This window comes from Ictalurus furcatus, chromosome 22 (genome assembly GCF_023375685.1).
Source record: "Ictalurus furcatus strain D&B chromosome 22, Billie_1.0, whole genome shotgun sequence".
NCBI classification, from domain to species: domain Eukaryota; kingdom Metazoa; phylum Chordata; class Actinopteri; order Siluriformes; family Ictaluridae; genus Ictalurus; species Ictalurus furcatus.
Genome location: NC_071276.1, coordinates 9,877,074 through 9,893,302, shown reverse-complemented (window position 1 = coordinate 9,893,302; position 16,229 = coordinate 9,877,074). Strand labels below are relative to the sequence as shown.

The 16,229-nt window shown below is 36.6% G+C and overlaps 1 protein-coding gene across 1 annotated transcript; it reads left to right on the top strand.

Moving 5' to 3' along the window:
- Positions 1 to 70: 70 nt before the first annotated feature.
- On the top strand, positions 71 to 9,788 carry tor2a (torsin family 2, member A). Its single transcript, XM_053654312.1, has 5 exons — positions 71 to 774; positions 2,993 to 3,258; positions 4,814 to 4,989; positions 5,168 to 5,295; positions 7,490 to 9,788. The coding sequence occupies exons 1-5, from the start codon at positions 630 to 632 to the stop codon at positions 7,732 to 7,734; spliced, it is 960 nt and encodes a 319-aa protein (XP_053510287.1). The 5' UTR covers positions 71 to 629; the 3' UTR covers positions 7,735 to 9,788.
- The last annotated feature ends 6,441 nt before the right edge of the window (positions 9,789 to 16,229 follow it).

The following is a 16,229-nucleotide window of genomic DNA, read 5'->3' as shown; positions in this document are numbered from 1 at the left end:
ACCATATGCTCAGGGATACTCGTAATGGCAGGTGTTGTTATAAATGATACAGGAAATTATACAGGGTCTAATAAGACCTTTTTTGTTTCAGCTTTGCAAATACTAGTTGTTTTTAATGCATTTCAAAATGGCATAAACATAATGTGTGTAATATAAACATTATCTTCAAGCATGTTATTATTATATGAATATCATCAAACAGATCTGTCGATATAATGCAAGCTTTTGCGTCTCTCTGGGAATAATATGTGCAGAGGAGCGAGTCCAGTGTATGAAATCATGCTGATTATTGAATCATTTTAATTGATAAGCTAGACAATGTGCATTTAATAAAATTGTGTATCAGTTGTACAGCACATGATTTCCTCAGGCTCAGACACTTTAATTGACTTCTTATCTTAGACTTTGTAACTGGGTGCCAACGTGTAGCGTATTCACGACCAGAGAGAGTGAGTTATGACAGAAAAGTTTATTATTATAGTTTTTTAAGTTATTTAATACTATTTTAGCGACTCGATGTTTATTTATTTATTTATTTATTTTTAAAGCTTTGGAATGTACACGGAGTTTGAGAAGCATGGACAGACGCCCCCTAGCGGATAAATAAATCCTCCATCCACTACCTCGCCATGGATCTGTGGTGTAACCGAGTTATAATGATATTTACAATGTTGTTGATATATGGTCTATCAATAAGTGGTTGTTTTGAGATGAAAACGATATATTGCACAATAGCTGACAGCTGTGACTGCGACTTTAAACCAAACATACAAGGTACGTACAATGAATTAATGCAGTAAATATTGGACTTAAAAGCTAGCTAGCATGCTAACTGTGTAAAGTAACAGTTTGGCTTTCTCTCTGTTAGCTAGCTACTAAGACAGTCTTGCTAGCTTTACGCCGTATAACAGTTGTTTTTTGTTGTTATTGTTGTTGTTTTGTTTTTTTAAGGCTCCAAAAATGTTAATTTTGTGTATGTAGCTGATAAATAGGTTTTCGCGTTGTTAGCTGTGTTGCTAGCTACAAAATTGTAACTCAGTTGCTATTAGGTAGCTAGCTGGTTCATAAACGAAGCAGTGCATCAAATAACAGCTAGCTGGCAGTTTTTAAGGACTGTCTAAATATTATTCGTTTCTGTCCAGTGGCTCTAAGTCTTAACAAGGAGTAAATGATCCACAAATACAAAGCAAAACTGAAACCTGTCGAAACTGAATGAGCTCATTTCTTCATGCTAAAACATGGGTTCACAAACTTATTGCACCACCTCCTTTAACTGTAAAATAAATCCCACGGACCTCCTCAGTACAGAGTGGTTTTATGAACATACTTGAACTTTTCAAATATTAGACTCTTTTGTAATATAAACAGTAATATTCTGGATTTTTATTTGTGCCATAGTGCTGTCTGTTCCTGAACTTTCCACATTAGGTTCAAGCTGTTCATAGGTCTGGTTGTGCTTTAGTTATTGAGTTGAAGGACTAAACCGATTCATTTCAAGTGACCAGTCAAGATCTTCATCTTCAGTTTATCCTGGTCAGAGTTATGGTGGTTCTGGAGCCTGTTCCAGGAACAAGACACACTCTTATTCACAGCTAGATCAATTTAGGGTGGCCAGTCGACCTGTGTGGATGCGTGTGGAAGTGGAAGGACACCCTTGTGGACATTGGAAGAACATAAACTATACAGACAGAATCCCAAGTTCAGGATTGAACCAAGGACCTGTTCAGATTGATATTATTTTGTTTAAACATCTTTTTCTTTTTTAGAATTCCTCCATCAGGAGGAAAGCTATTGTTATTGTCAGTATTCTTCTTATTATTATTCTCATTATCTCCCTAAAGTGCCCAATAACTGAATGGTAAAAAGTTTTGAAATTTGGCACATTGATACTAGAGGCCATGAGGGATTCCCACACCACAGATAGCCCATTTGAGCCCATACGTGGCTCTACAGACCACGCCCAAAATCTGCGTGATTTTTCCCTCTGCCCATAAGTCCAAAATGTCTGAAAATTGTTATACATGACTTATTTCTCATGGGGAACAAAAAGGCCATCGGGACCCATAAAGTCCGCCATGATGGATTTTCCAGTACATTTGAAAATTTGTCCAAAACTACAAAAATCTTCTCGTTCTGAAGCATAGGTCCGATTGACTTGAACTGTTGTATGTACGTGTGAGATACATGTCTTTATATATGTTGATAAGCAATATAGGAGCAAATTAAAATTGGCCGAACTATTTACGTATTGGTGAATTGACAACTGTTGCACATATTTCTTGTCCATAAATCCATGGAACATTAACCCATGGACTAGATCTGTGCCACACACAAAGAGAACACTACAGTATGTTACAATGTGCGATGGCAACCTCATATTTCCAAAAACAATGCCATTATAAGGAATAATAATGTATCACTAAGGCTAAATTGATGCTTTACACATCCGCTAGTCTTAAAAGTACTCTGATTCAATCGCCAGTTCATATCTAAGAAATGGGTGAATGTAAGATGAAAAACAGATTTATTGCGAATAAAATACACATGCTAGGCTAAATGCTAGTGCATCTGCCAGTGGATGTCTCCCTTCCTCCACAGTCCATGCATGCTTCAAAATTCTCACTGCCTCCTGATTTATCTCTACAACGATCATTTGTGGAAACCTACAACAATGAACTTAAAATCTGGCATTGATCCAAATGTGTTGAGATGTTGTATCTGTGGGATACATTTGTCTACCACGTCAATTTTGAAAAGGTCTGCAATCTTGAGGAGGAATCCGCCATCGCTGCTTGCAGCTATATTTTCATTTAGTACCGCCCTTCAGAAGCTACGTAAGATGTAATTATCTTACATATTTTTCATTATTATTAACATTATCCAGATTCTGCAAGGCGTATGTAACCTTATGACCTCGACTGTATATGCTTCTGCTCAGGAAAACTAAGCCTAAATAATCCATCTATTGCTGTTTATTTCTGCCTTCACACAGGCTTGGAGTGGGACCTTTATAAAAATCTGTATGGGCAGCATCTGGTGCAGGACATTGTGTCCGAGTCAGTGGCAAGCTTCCTGCAGAAGCCGAGTCCGGAAAGGCCGCTGGTTCTTTCCTTCCATGGAGCATCAGGCACTGGAAAGAGCATGGTGAGCGCCATGCTGGGCCGTCATCTGTACGGTACCGCCATGGGCAGCCCTTACATCCATCAGTACGTGCCCACACTGCACTTTCCGCTCACTGACCGCGTGGAGCAATACAGGGTATTGCATTTTTATTACTTTTAGACTATTTTTCATGTGTATCTTTTGTTAGGTCAAGATGACTCCAAACTACTCGGAAAAAAATGGAGCCATATTAAAAATGATTATGTTAATGTTTTTCTTAATACGAAACAAAACATTGTTTTTTCGCTTCTGGGTACATTTCATTGTACCCAGAGGTCTGATATTTCAGATCCAATACTCCTGACTTACAATCTAAATGTTTTCCAGTGCTTCTATTGGGAAATTATGGATGCTGACAAACAGCTAATGTATGTGTGTAATATTGTGGAATTTGATAAACATTATAAGCAGACATGCATTTATTGCTACAGTATTACAATATTTTACATTTTAATTTTTTTCAAATGCTTTTTTGTCCACCAAGTGCCTGAAAATATAGGAACACATTAACGTAAAACTTTTCCCCCATTTCTTGAGTAATGTTGAAAAGGAAGTAGTAGAGTTAGTAGTCTGTAACATCAGGTGTTTTTACATCAGCAAACTTGAGCAAGGAAGACCTCGCCCAATTTTATGACTGGGAATACTGACCCATGTGACCACTCAATTACACATTTTCTGACCTGACGTCATCCTTTTCTGAAGTAAAATGTCCCTCTTAGAAAATTCTGCATCGTAAAGTTTGAAAAAAGGCGCCACAAAATCGAGCGTTCTTGGCCACAACGGTCGGGAAAAAAAACTCTGAAAAATCCTTCACATACTGATTGACACATTGACTTGTGTAACATCCTCAGCAATACAACAATCAGAGAACGTAGCAGATCCATGTTATGCCACACCCGCACCAGCAACAACCTGCATAAATGATGGCACGTTTCATGTAAAAAAAAGATTCCTTTGACTGTAAATTGGGGTATAGCCTAGGCATACAGCATGTAAATAAGGGATTAGTGGGCAGGCGCTCAATATTCAATCACTTTATCCATAATTAAAGTCACGGGTTCTGCAGTAAGACTTCCCCAAGAATATATGCATAATGCTTCACTGATGAAGACAAAGCAACCAGACATCTACCGACTGTAAAATATAAAGGAGTTACAACTTAAGCAGTGTTCACAAAGGACTTCCTGGTATCTGACAAAAACCCACCTGTTGCCATTGATTTGAATGAGAAAGATGTGTTTATGCACAACATGTAATAACACATCACTTGCTGTTAATTGATGGAACATGATATGAGTCAGTTAATAGAAGACAGGCTGTCAAGACTTTAGTCATTAACACCAGTGTTGTGGAAGAGAAAGAAGAAACTATATGTGGATATCTGATATCTGTGCTAACACAGTACTGAAAATATGCACGTGCAGCTCATGGCAGTCTTGGATTGTAGCACAAAAGCTATACATTTCATTTAAAATCTATATCCACATAAACACACCTGCAAGATATCAGCAACGCATATTAGTGCATATATTAATGCTAAAACTGTTTTTGTGAGCATAGATTTACTCTCAGGGTTACTGTTTGTGAAGCCTTTATGTTTAACTTAAATTGCCTCTTATGTAACCCGTTTGCTTTTTGCTGTTGTACGCAGTCAGATTTGAAGCACTGGGTACAGGGGAACCTCACAGCCTGTGCTCGCTCTGTCTTCATCTTCGATGAGATGGAGAAGATGCCTCCTGGAGTGATTGATGTTCTGGAACCGTTCCTCGGGCCTTCACACGTTGTTTTCCAGACCAACTACCGCAAAGCCATCTATATTTTTATTACGTACGTCTTACTGAGTGACTCAGCGTAACATCTTGCATCATGCGAAGTTGTTGTAAGGATAAGCAGAGAAATATAAGAAATGAGACTTGTTGCCGTTGGTGATGTCTTGAACAGACTCTACTTCAGCATCATTGTGGCGCCTGCTTTTCTGATATGATGTTTTCTTTGCTCTGTCTAGTACGGCAGGTCAGGAAGTCATTAACAAAGTGACCCTGGAGAACCGACAGGCAGGGCGAGACAGGGAGGAAATTCAGGCAGAGCCACTGGAGGAGGCTATTGCAGACGCTGTATACAACAATAAATATAGTAAGTGTGCAACACCATACAATACAGATCAGACCCGTTTTCTTAGGTTTTTAACTGAATGTAGGGAATGCACTTGAGATTAGTTTATACTGTAATCTGTTCAAAAAACGGGTACATGGTCCTGACACATCCTGCAGAACCAGAATATATATTGCCATGGGAAACACTAAGCAAATTAATACAGGATAAAAGTTTCTGGAATTATTCATCAAGTTTATAATGGGATGAGGTGGTATATTTTAATGTAGCTTTCTGCCAAATTGAACATTGTGTATAACATTACAAATGGACAATTAAGTCACTTTTTAATATGTCATTGAATATGATTAGAAGGTTCATAACATTATTAATGAAAGTCTTTGCAAATGTATTTTCTTGCTAGCTAAAACCAATCTGCTTTATTAACCCTTAATTGCATATGTATTGTCAATCATTATTACATATTTGACCCGGAATATATATCTAACGCGGATGGCTCTCTAAATGTCGTAGTATTTTATTAACAATTACAAAATAATAAAAACAATTTTTTACAAAAAAAGAAAAAAAATTTCATTATATTTTGACATTTTATGTGTCAATAAACTGATGCAAATATATATATCTTATAAGAGATATATATACGCTCTTATAATTCACGCGCTAAAATAGTGAAAGTATTGTAGCATTTTCATTCAGTTGTTTCAGTCACCATAACCAAATTAAAATCATTACAATAGTTTATATTTTCATAATTAAAGTCATTTTATCATCTATAATTAACATGGTCAAAAACAATATTATCTAGTAATACTATGATGCGGCACCTTCCCCCGGAGCTTCCCCCGGTAAATTTAGCATCTGGCTCATATTCGGGATCCGGATCATTCGATATGTTACTCTCCATAGGCTACTATCGTGTTGATAATCATAAAAATCAATATTTTGTTTGCTGACAACTTCATCATCAGATCTACCATCAAACTATGCTAGTATTTGATTAGAAACTTATTCTGCAGTAAATCGTTGTTTTACTGTAAAAGTTTTGTAATGTTTCTTTTATGTCTGGGGTAATTATGATTGACACATTACATTACTATTTACCAATCATTCCCACCTCAGGAATTAAAATGAATTGCACGTATTGAGCCCGGAGAAATTCAATATTGTTGCGCAGAAAAATGTACTTACACTATTAGATATCTCGGGTCGGTAGCGACCCTATAACCCTTTTACAATAAATGAATTATAAAACAGATATTATTCAACAATTTTATATATTTTTCTTGTTATATTGTTGATAATAAGTAGATGGAAATAGAAATAGTAAGAAGGTGGAGGTCTAATGTGAAAAAATTTACGAGGGGGAGGGTACTGGATGACATCCCAGGTCGCTAACGACCCAAGGTATGTGTTCCATACAATATATGTAATATACAGTACTGTGCAAAAGTCTTAGGCACCCTATTTTTTAGTACAAACTTTATAGATTTTTATTTTATGACTACATTATCGGGTCAGTACAAAAACATTTTAGATGTCCAAACATTACTTTTTCAGCACAAAATTAAATGTTACAGAAAAATGTTCGTATGTCAGTAAAGGAAGCAACATATTAAGTGGTAAGAGACACTTTTCAGACAAAAACACAATGAAGGCTGCTGGATTTTGCTGCAAAAATAAGAAGCAAGTGCAACAGTTAAAGTCTCCAGTAGAACTGTGTCTGCTTCTGTAAGACGCTCAATAAAATTTACAGCTCATTTCCTTATAATACTGCACTAATTCTACCTGAGACTATTTTTTTTAAGGTTGTCACACCAATTATTGCCTTTCTTTCATTTATTACTGTTTACTGCTCTTTATAGTATTTTTTTAATGGAGAAACAACATTTAATTTCATTATTTGTGAAGGCATCTTTGCTCTACAGTGTTTCTTTGGATGTCCCTAAGACTTTTGCACAGTACTGTACCTTCATTAATTCATTCGTTCTTACTCTAGGTGAGGTCATATTTAAAATGCATAGATCTATAGGGCACTATTTATGCAAGATATGAGTCATTTGATAAGGAATGTCCAGCAAACTATTTTTTAAAAAAGAGTGGGAACACTGAAGTATCTTAATACAGCCTGATAAACAGGTTGGCGGTTCTGGAAAATGAGAGAAACTTTATCTGGATCGTTTTATTAAGCTTCTGAATGAACTTTGTTCCTTAGGTGGATTCTACCATTCGAAAATAATCTCCGCAAAGAGAATAACCCACTTTGTGCCCTTTCTGCCCTTGTGTCGGCGACACGTGGAGCGCTGTGCCCAGCGGGACCTGTGCCAGCGCGGCGAGTGCCAGCGCAAAGACGTGTCAGTGGCAGTAGGGGGCGCCATGTCCTACACACCACAGGATGGGCAACACTTCTCAAGCACCGGCTGCAAACTGGTACCTGCTAAAGTCAATCTCTTCCTATGAGCCATGGGAGTGATAGGAGTGGACATAGCAGGAACATCGGACCAGCTGGTGTTCATCTGTGCCAGTGCGCAGGAGCAGATTTTGCTTTTATAAGGACACTGCTTCTGCATGAACAGGCCCAAAAATCCGAAGTACAGCTCCGAAGACCGAATCTAAGATAAGTTTACAGAAACTAATAAAATGCTGACCTTCAGGGGATCAATCAGTTTATAAAGATGCAGGACCTTGCGGGCGAGGATTGCTTCTATGAAACAGGAAGTATTTCTGTGTGTACTAAACACAGAAAGCATTTCTGCTGTGATCATTGTAAGAGAACAGATGCACAGAGCTGCAGTCAGCTGACTGGACAGATTTGTTCAATTAAAAGGGAATTACTGTCCAACTGCTGACTCTACAACCTTTTAAGTATTGTTTATAAATCAGAAATATTGGTGAATTTAATTAGTGAGATTATAGAAGGAAAATGATACCAATCCAAAGTTTGGACATACCTATTATCAATCATTTATTTATTATTTTATTACTTTTGTCTCATTTTAGCATGCTAGAAAATTATACAGTCACCAAAAAACTGTTTTAAGTTTTATCTGTTCACCACTTTTGTGTTGGATGGCATGTCCAGTATTTCAAAATTTAATTCAAAAACTTATACACAGCCATTAATAGTGTGTAGCTATTTGGATATAAATTCACTTCAATCATATGGCTACAGATTCATAAACATGTATTCAATCAGTTTTGTGAAACTTTTGACTGATACTGAATGTGGCAAATGAAATACTGTCTTTTACAATAAGTGCAAATATTCATTTGTACTGCTCGAAAGTGAGATGCCTCGGTTCTTCTTTTATTGTGGATTTTTAACTCGTGTATAAAAATGAAGATTATTGGAATGTTAATTCCTCAAAGCATTGTGTGTTGTGGACCATTGAGAAAAAATACTCTTATCTTATTAGGCTAAACAGTCTGAAATGTCGTGTGAAATCGCTGGGCTTTCGATCAGACGAGCCTCTGTCTCAGTGTGAACGCTGCGATCAGCCACATACTGTGTCAAAAAATATGTCTTGGGTAGGTATGTAAACAAAGTACTAATTTAGCCTCACAGTGCACGGTTTCATGCCAAGCATCTGAGAAGCTTTAGCAGTTCAAATTGGGACTTCTAATTCAACTGTGCTATTTTTATTCCTTAAATGTACTGATAATACAAGCTGTCTTCCTTGAACACAGTACTGAACTGAACTCAAAAATCGTTTTGAGTAAATTGTGGTGTGTTTTTTTTGTTTTGTTTTTTTTTGTCATCATGGGCAGAATTGGCGAATGCTGTCAACGTGATCACATACAGTATGTTCACTTGGTCCATGTAATTTACACTACCGCTCAAAAGTCTGGAGACACGCCACTGAAATGTTTGTCATGATGTTAAAAACCTTTTGATCTGAAGGTGTACGATTAAATGTTTGAAATTGGTGTTGAAGACAAAAATGTAATCGTGCCAACATATTCATTTCTTTCATTATAAAACGAACATTTTATTTACAAAAAAATATTTTTTGAAATGGACGACTCATTCGGACGAAATATTCGGAAAAGCAGCCAATAAGAGTCCAGCATGGGTGGGAAGTCCTTTAATACTGTTTAAAAAGCAACTTGGGGAAATTCCTCAAGAAAGCGGTTGAGAAAATTCCAAGAATACATTTCTGGAAATTCTAGTCAAAAAGGGCTTCTACTTTGAAGATGCTAAAATATTAAATTATTTTAATTTATTTTGGATGGGTTTTTTTATCACAACATAATTCCCATAGTTCCATTTGTGTTACTCCAGAGTTTTGATGACTATTATTATTCTAAAATAATAATATTTTAGGGGGGGAATAAAAGTAAAGAATGAGTGTGTCTAAACTTTTGACCGGTAGTGTATGTTGATTTATGCTGATTTCTCTGTCAGGGCTACCGTGTTATTTATTTGAGCTGATTTAATGGGAGTTAACAAAGTGGAGAAAGAAATAATGTAATGTGCCTGAAACAGATTAAAACTTGAAAATCTTTTTTGCCTACTCATGGGTTTGATTTCTTCAATCTTCATAAACCGTTTCCCTTCATCACATTGTCTGCTCAGAGTGTGTGATTGTGCTTGCTTTTCACATCTCCCATGATTTAAACTCTTCAGTGAGTGGATGAGTTAAGATGTGCTCCAAATACATAGTATGTGAGGGGAAATAAGTATTCAGATACTACTGGTATTTAATATACTTTCTGTGCATATAATATCCACTTTACATTTGTACACAATTTCACAAGGTTACTTCAATTTCACAAGGTTACAAAGGTCTCTCTGATGGGCTTGCAATTTCAAAATCTTCCATAAATCAAGTTAAGAGATGGGCTAGGCCATGCAAGCACCATCACCTTCCTTTTTTTTTTAGAAACCAGTCGTCAGTTGTTTTGGCTGTTTCTGGTAATTGCCTTGTTGAAACGTCCAGATTCAGTTTCTTGGTCGAGGAGATCAAATTCTCCTGTAATATGTCCTGGTAGATCACTCCATTTATGTTTCCTTCGAGGACGTGTAATGCCACAGTATTACTTGCAGAAAAGCAGCTCCATATGATGATGCTCTCACCTCCATACTTCACTGTGGGTATGGTGTTCTTAGGAGCAACCATTCTTTCTCTTCTTTTTAGAAGAGTCTAAATGCTTTTAGACACGTGTTTGTGCTTCTTATTTAGTTTTGAGTTTTGCATGAGGTGTTCAAATGGATATGATTGCGGTGCAGGTCATTGAATATTGTTCTCTGTGTAACTGTTCTTCCTGCTGGTTTCAGGTTGTCCTGCAACTCTTTTCAAGTGACTGCTGGCCTCTCTGTCTTACCTTCTTTATCATTATGCTGAGCGCGCATTGTGAAATCCTGTATAGTGCACCTGTCCAGGGACAATTAGATGAACTTTCCACCTGCATATTATCAAACCAACTGTACAGGTATAGTAAAAGTCAAAAGGGGTGTGTAAATCTGAAGTGGATATATGCACTGGACGTCTCTTAGCAAAGCAAAGACAAAAGTATTGGCGTACTTATTTCCCCTCACTGTATGTCACAGCAATCACAGATCTTCACTCTTATTACAAAGATCCTTGATTTGTGTAGTTGCAGAAAACAGTATGTCTCTGTATCGGTTTAAAAGTGTGTTTAACCCTCCTATTATGTTGGGGGGAAAAAGTTACATCCATTAAGTTTTGGGTCAAAATGACTTCCACAGAGTAAATACACAAAAACAGCAAAGAGCAGCTTAAAACAGTAAAGCTTTATTATGACTTGTCTGAGACCAGCCATAAGAAGAAATATTTGAATATTAGTTCATGACCCTAAATGAGGAACGTCAAAAAATTTAAAAACAAAAAAGACAGATTAACCAGTATATCTCAAATGTGGAAATGGGTCAAATTCTCCCATAACATAATAGGAGGGTTAAAAATATGATTCCTATGACAAGCAGAAAGTTCCTAGAAACTGTAACTTCAATGTTCTTTATTAATATCATTCCACCTTTAATCACTAAGGGATGATCTTTGGTCAGGACCCCCATTTTGCCAGCTGCTGCAGGAAATTAGTGATTTCTCAACAGGAAATGAAGAGGTGTGAGATGTTGTGTGGTGGTGGTCTTATGAGCTGGAGATTCAAGCTGACTTAAAGCTTTTTATAGAAGGACCTATACAAAGGTTTCTTAGCAGAGGATAAAGTTCTTACAAGTTAGCTTTTCTCTCCATTACACCTGCATACAAAAGCCTAGCATAATACCCACTCTGACAACTTCATCAGTCCTCATCTTTATGTACAGGGAGGAAGACCGCAGTGAAGCACCTCACTCTGAATGCCCTTTCACCTCAGGGTAGCGTTTAAGGAAGGATTTTCCAATGTTGCAATGTCCTTACAAAACAATCTGGCTGGGATAATACCACTGTGACCCCTGTACACTTCTCCACACTTGGCTTGACCCTTGTGCACCGGTTCACACGCTCTCCAGGACGGCTGTCCTCCCCTGGCCTCTGGCCCGTCCATTCACACACCTCTCCCTTCCATCCCAAATCAGGTTTAAAAAGGCACCTCACCACCTCCCCCCAGCAACAATGGCCCACAGCTTTCCCCTCAACATCTGTGAGTTCCCCTCTGTCTCCTCATTTTCTCCCTAACCGCTCCATTATTAGGTCCCTTTCACTTGTAAATGTGGCTGGTCACAGCGCTGATGCTGCTTTCATATGCGTGGCCGGGGTCAGCGTAGAGCCAGTGGTCGGCCAAGGGGTGGGACAGGGGCTGGAAGAGGCTCTGTGTGGCCCAGGGACGAGTGAGCATCGCCACAAAGAGGGAAATCCTTTTGAGGTGCAGTCAGTCGGGACGGTTGGCAAAGGCAACTTTTGCTTTCCTCAGCTCAGAGCTGTGCTATGGTACAAAAGTTTGTTGAAACACTGCAAGATAACTATTGACATGCAGTTTCTCTCACCTAGGACTCTGTTATGGGACACTGTCCCTTTCCATTTTCATCAGCCAATCCAAAAGTGTTCATTAAGCACCATTGTAAAGGCCAGTATTAATTTAGTCTCACATTGAAATGTTTACACTGTATCTATCCTTTGTGTGTTCATTGGGGGATTGTATGCCATTTCGTTTCCATTCTCAACGCAACAATGGGTGGTCTTGGTGGCAGTGCAGTCTCCAGGACAACAGGTGAACAAAGGGTGAAGGGAGGAGGGAATGCTGGGAGAGGGCTGGAGGACGCAGTCAGGATGCCCTTGGCCTCTATATGGTCAGTAGGGGATATGGGCCTCTCAAGGACATGGGAGAAAATGACTGTCAAAACAGGTCCCTCTTCCTATAGCCCAAAATGATTGATAAGCATCCGCCCCTGAGGGAATCCCCCTCAAAATATAAGAAAAAAAAAAGCTTTGACATTGTCACATTTCTCTCTTTCCAGATGATATATTGCCTCGTTTACTCTGAGGAGAAGTCGCAATGATAAGAGTATCCATTGGCACAGCAGTAGGTCAGCGTTACTTCTCATTTCAGCTCACTGACTCTTTGCATAGAATGAGGTCGTAAACCTTTCAAATCAGCACTGCTAGTGCTGAGGAATAACATCTGTGAGGGGGTTCATTCTCTTTTAATGTTGTGTATATTAGTTTACAACTGAATAGCTTTAGGAGAAGTGAATGATCATTTAAGGAATAGTGGCGTGTGCTTTATTTGTTATATAGCATGGTGTATTGCAATTAATGACATTGTGTAAGTATATAATAAAATTATTGTCTGGAGTGCCAATCAGGACTACCTGCAGATGCCTGGTTTGTGGTGCCATATGTAAAAAATATTACTATAGAATATTTATGTATATATGTATGTGTCTTTCCAATATTTATGATATATTTTTATTCCTGGAACTTAAATGATGAGGTGTTTTATATTAAATGAATTATATATAATTTTTTAAATGTAATTGATTTTATTGTATGACCTTGGAACTGACTTAATAAATGACTAGCCAGTTCTAGAACTGCCTTAGAATTGTCTAGTCATTTTTTATTACAAATAACCAAAAATGCACATAGATAATAAATATAGAGAGGGTGTCCAACTTCAGTCGGGAAGGGTGTAGGCCTACAGAGATTTGTGCTTTCCCCTCTTCTAATACATCAAATTCAGCCCAGGATGGTTTTGATAATTAGCTGAATCAGGTGTGTTAAATGAGATATAATGAATAAACTGCAGTGCTCCACTGGTTCTACAGGACTGGAGCTTCACATTATAGTGTGCATAGTCTATACTGAACTATATATAAAGGTAGGAACCAATGTAGTGTGGAACAGTAGCAGGAATTTTGGACGGGCGAAAAGAAAGTGGGACACAGGAAGCAGAGAGCCTATACAGCTCTGTATCCTATATGTGGGTTGGGGTTTTTTTTTTTTTGTCCTAATTTTGTCTCAGGGTCATTTTCATTTGATGGTGATTGACTTTTATTTGTAATGGGATGAACAATTAATTGATAAATAATGAGTATGAATTAAATGTTAATAAGGCTAATTATACAAAGGTACTGTCAGTCTTATTACACCTCTGTTCAAGTGGAAGACAATATCTCTAATAGGCTGCATCTCCAAAAAAGTAAAATTGTAATTTTCTAATGCACCCCTTTACACAGATGATTGGGAATTAAAATTCAGTATGCATTATTAGTATTAAAAATGTGGCATATTGCAATAATTCAGAATAATTTCAATGATGATACATTTATTAATTTTTTTTAATGAAGTTTAAATGTGGGGGGGGGGGGGGGGACTGATGTAATTGCTCCTAAAAAGCAACACTGATAATGTAATCAGTAGCCTATATGAATGATCAGAGATGAATAATCCGTTTTCTGAATATTGATACTCTTTATTTTTGCCCATATACAATAGCCTTCTATTTATACTATACTATATTATTTGTGTTATTTTTCCCCCTAATATATATTAATATAGCTCTCTCATTGACCCAGAAAATCTCCATAACACACCGAATAATTAAATAAAACACGAACATTCACTGCAGTTCAGTATAAAGTAAAAGTCTAGGGTTTTGTTTGTTTGTTTGTCTGTTCGTGTGTTTGTTTGTAGTTTTAAATTCATCACCAGCAAACTATTATTCAAATGACGAACCAATAAACCATCGAAATAAACAAAACATCTGCATATTTTCAAATTAGGCATTATTTTACAATATTTGTAAAATCGCATTCATGAATATATATATATACACACACATTGTGCAGGTTTAAAATATACACCATTTTTATTTTATTTTTTTTATTAGCGCAATATAGCCGATTTTTGTCCCGTTATGTTTTAAACCAAATAATCTGACAAATGTGTGTAGGCCTAATCTGCTTTAATCCGATTGTATTCACACGCCTAGTTTAGCCTACTTAGATTCTTTCTCTTTATTCAGTGTCAATAAATGTGACATAATTATTAAATCGCCCCCCAAATAAAACCCACATATTTATGAGATGCATGCTTGTTCTATTTGCGACATTTCATGCATTATAAATATATAATAATAATAATAATAATAATAATAATAATAATAATAACAATAATAATAATATAGGGTACATATATTAGGACAAAATTTGCAGAAGTGAGAAGGGAGAGTTACAAAAATAGTTTCTTTATTTATTTAAATACAAAAGTGTATACAATATTGTTAGGTCTTTTAAGCTATTCACCGTTCAAAAAAATCTTGCTAAATTTACAGAATCTTAAAGTATAATTTATGGCATGAGAACAACAAAATAATAAACACAAACAAATCAAATCCGAAGATGTTTTGTTTAATACACATCTACACGATATTAACTAAAGTTAAAGTGCAAATCATTTCCTTTTTTTTTTTTTTTTTTTAAGTGTGTAAACCTTTAAGAAATTAGATTTGTGCACATGAGCGTGTTTTAGTAGTCTGGTTTTAACAAATTCTCTCAAAAACATTCTACAGTGTTTCAAGCGTTTTCTGATGCTGAAATATTTTCCTTCTCAGCCATTTTTAAATCATAGCAGTTTGGACATTTTTTCCTGCACATCAGTAAAAGGCAAGACGTGAAATAACATTATGTACACCGTGTGAAATGATGAAGCTGATGTAAACAGTAGCCTACATTTCAGGTGAGGATTGTGTAGTTTGTGCGGAAAGACGCAGAAGTGTGAACCAGCAGCAACAGATGTCCATGCACAATTCTCGATTTACAACTCGACAGTCACAAGAATTGCGTTTGGACAATCAGTAGCTCAGGCTCATATACACCGCAAAGACAGCACTCATAAACCAAAAGCATTCACAAGCACATTTCCATGGGTTATTAGGAAGATTCCTTGACACAGCATGGAAGTAAAAACAGGCCTATAGAGACCCTATCTGCAATAGGTAATATAGCTAGATAATTGGCTATTTTTTTTGCAAAAAAAAAAAAAACACCAAAACCAAAAAAAACGTTATTCTGTTCATTCATTATCTAAAAAAAAAATCCATCTTGTATTATTATTATTATTATTATTATTATTATTATTATTATTATTATTATTATTCGTTTCCCAAAATCCTGCTGAAATAACTGAAAATTACTTTTTTGAAAATTTATATAAAAAAATGATATATAGCCTATAGGCTATATTTAACATACCTAAAATATTATTTACGCACTGTAGGTTTTTGACGCAAATCCTAATCCAGTTCTAACTAATTGTTTCCTGTGGAAGAATATATCATAATAAAATCATAATAATAATACATTTTTTTAAAAAAAGGATTTTGACTCTGCATGTGAGATTTGGTGATTTTTACCAAGCGAATTCGTTTCCGTGGAACCCAACCATGCATTTCGTTCTCGTCGACCCATTTATTCTTTACGAAATATGAACACAGTGGATAAAAAGCTGAGTGGAGATGATTGTTAAAATGCTATGCTGAGCATCCCATGT

What these genes read in the sequence shown, in the direction of transcription:
- tor2a (XM_053654312.1), top strand. Translation starts at nt 630, where the DNA reads ATGGATCTGTGGTGTAACCGAGTTATAATGATATTTACAATGTTGTTG. An exon ending in CTTTAAACCAAACATACAAG is followed by an intron (nt 775 to 2,992) that starts GTACGTACAATG and finishes GCCTTCACACAG; the next exon opens with GCTTGGAGTGGGACCTTTAT. An exon ending in TGTATACAACAATAAATATA is followed by an intron (nt 5,296 to 7,489) that starts GTAAGTGTGCAA and finishes TTTGTTCCTTAG; the next exon opens with GTGGATTCTACCATTCGAAA.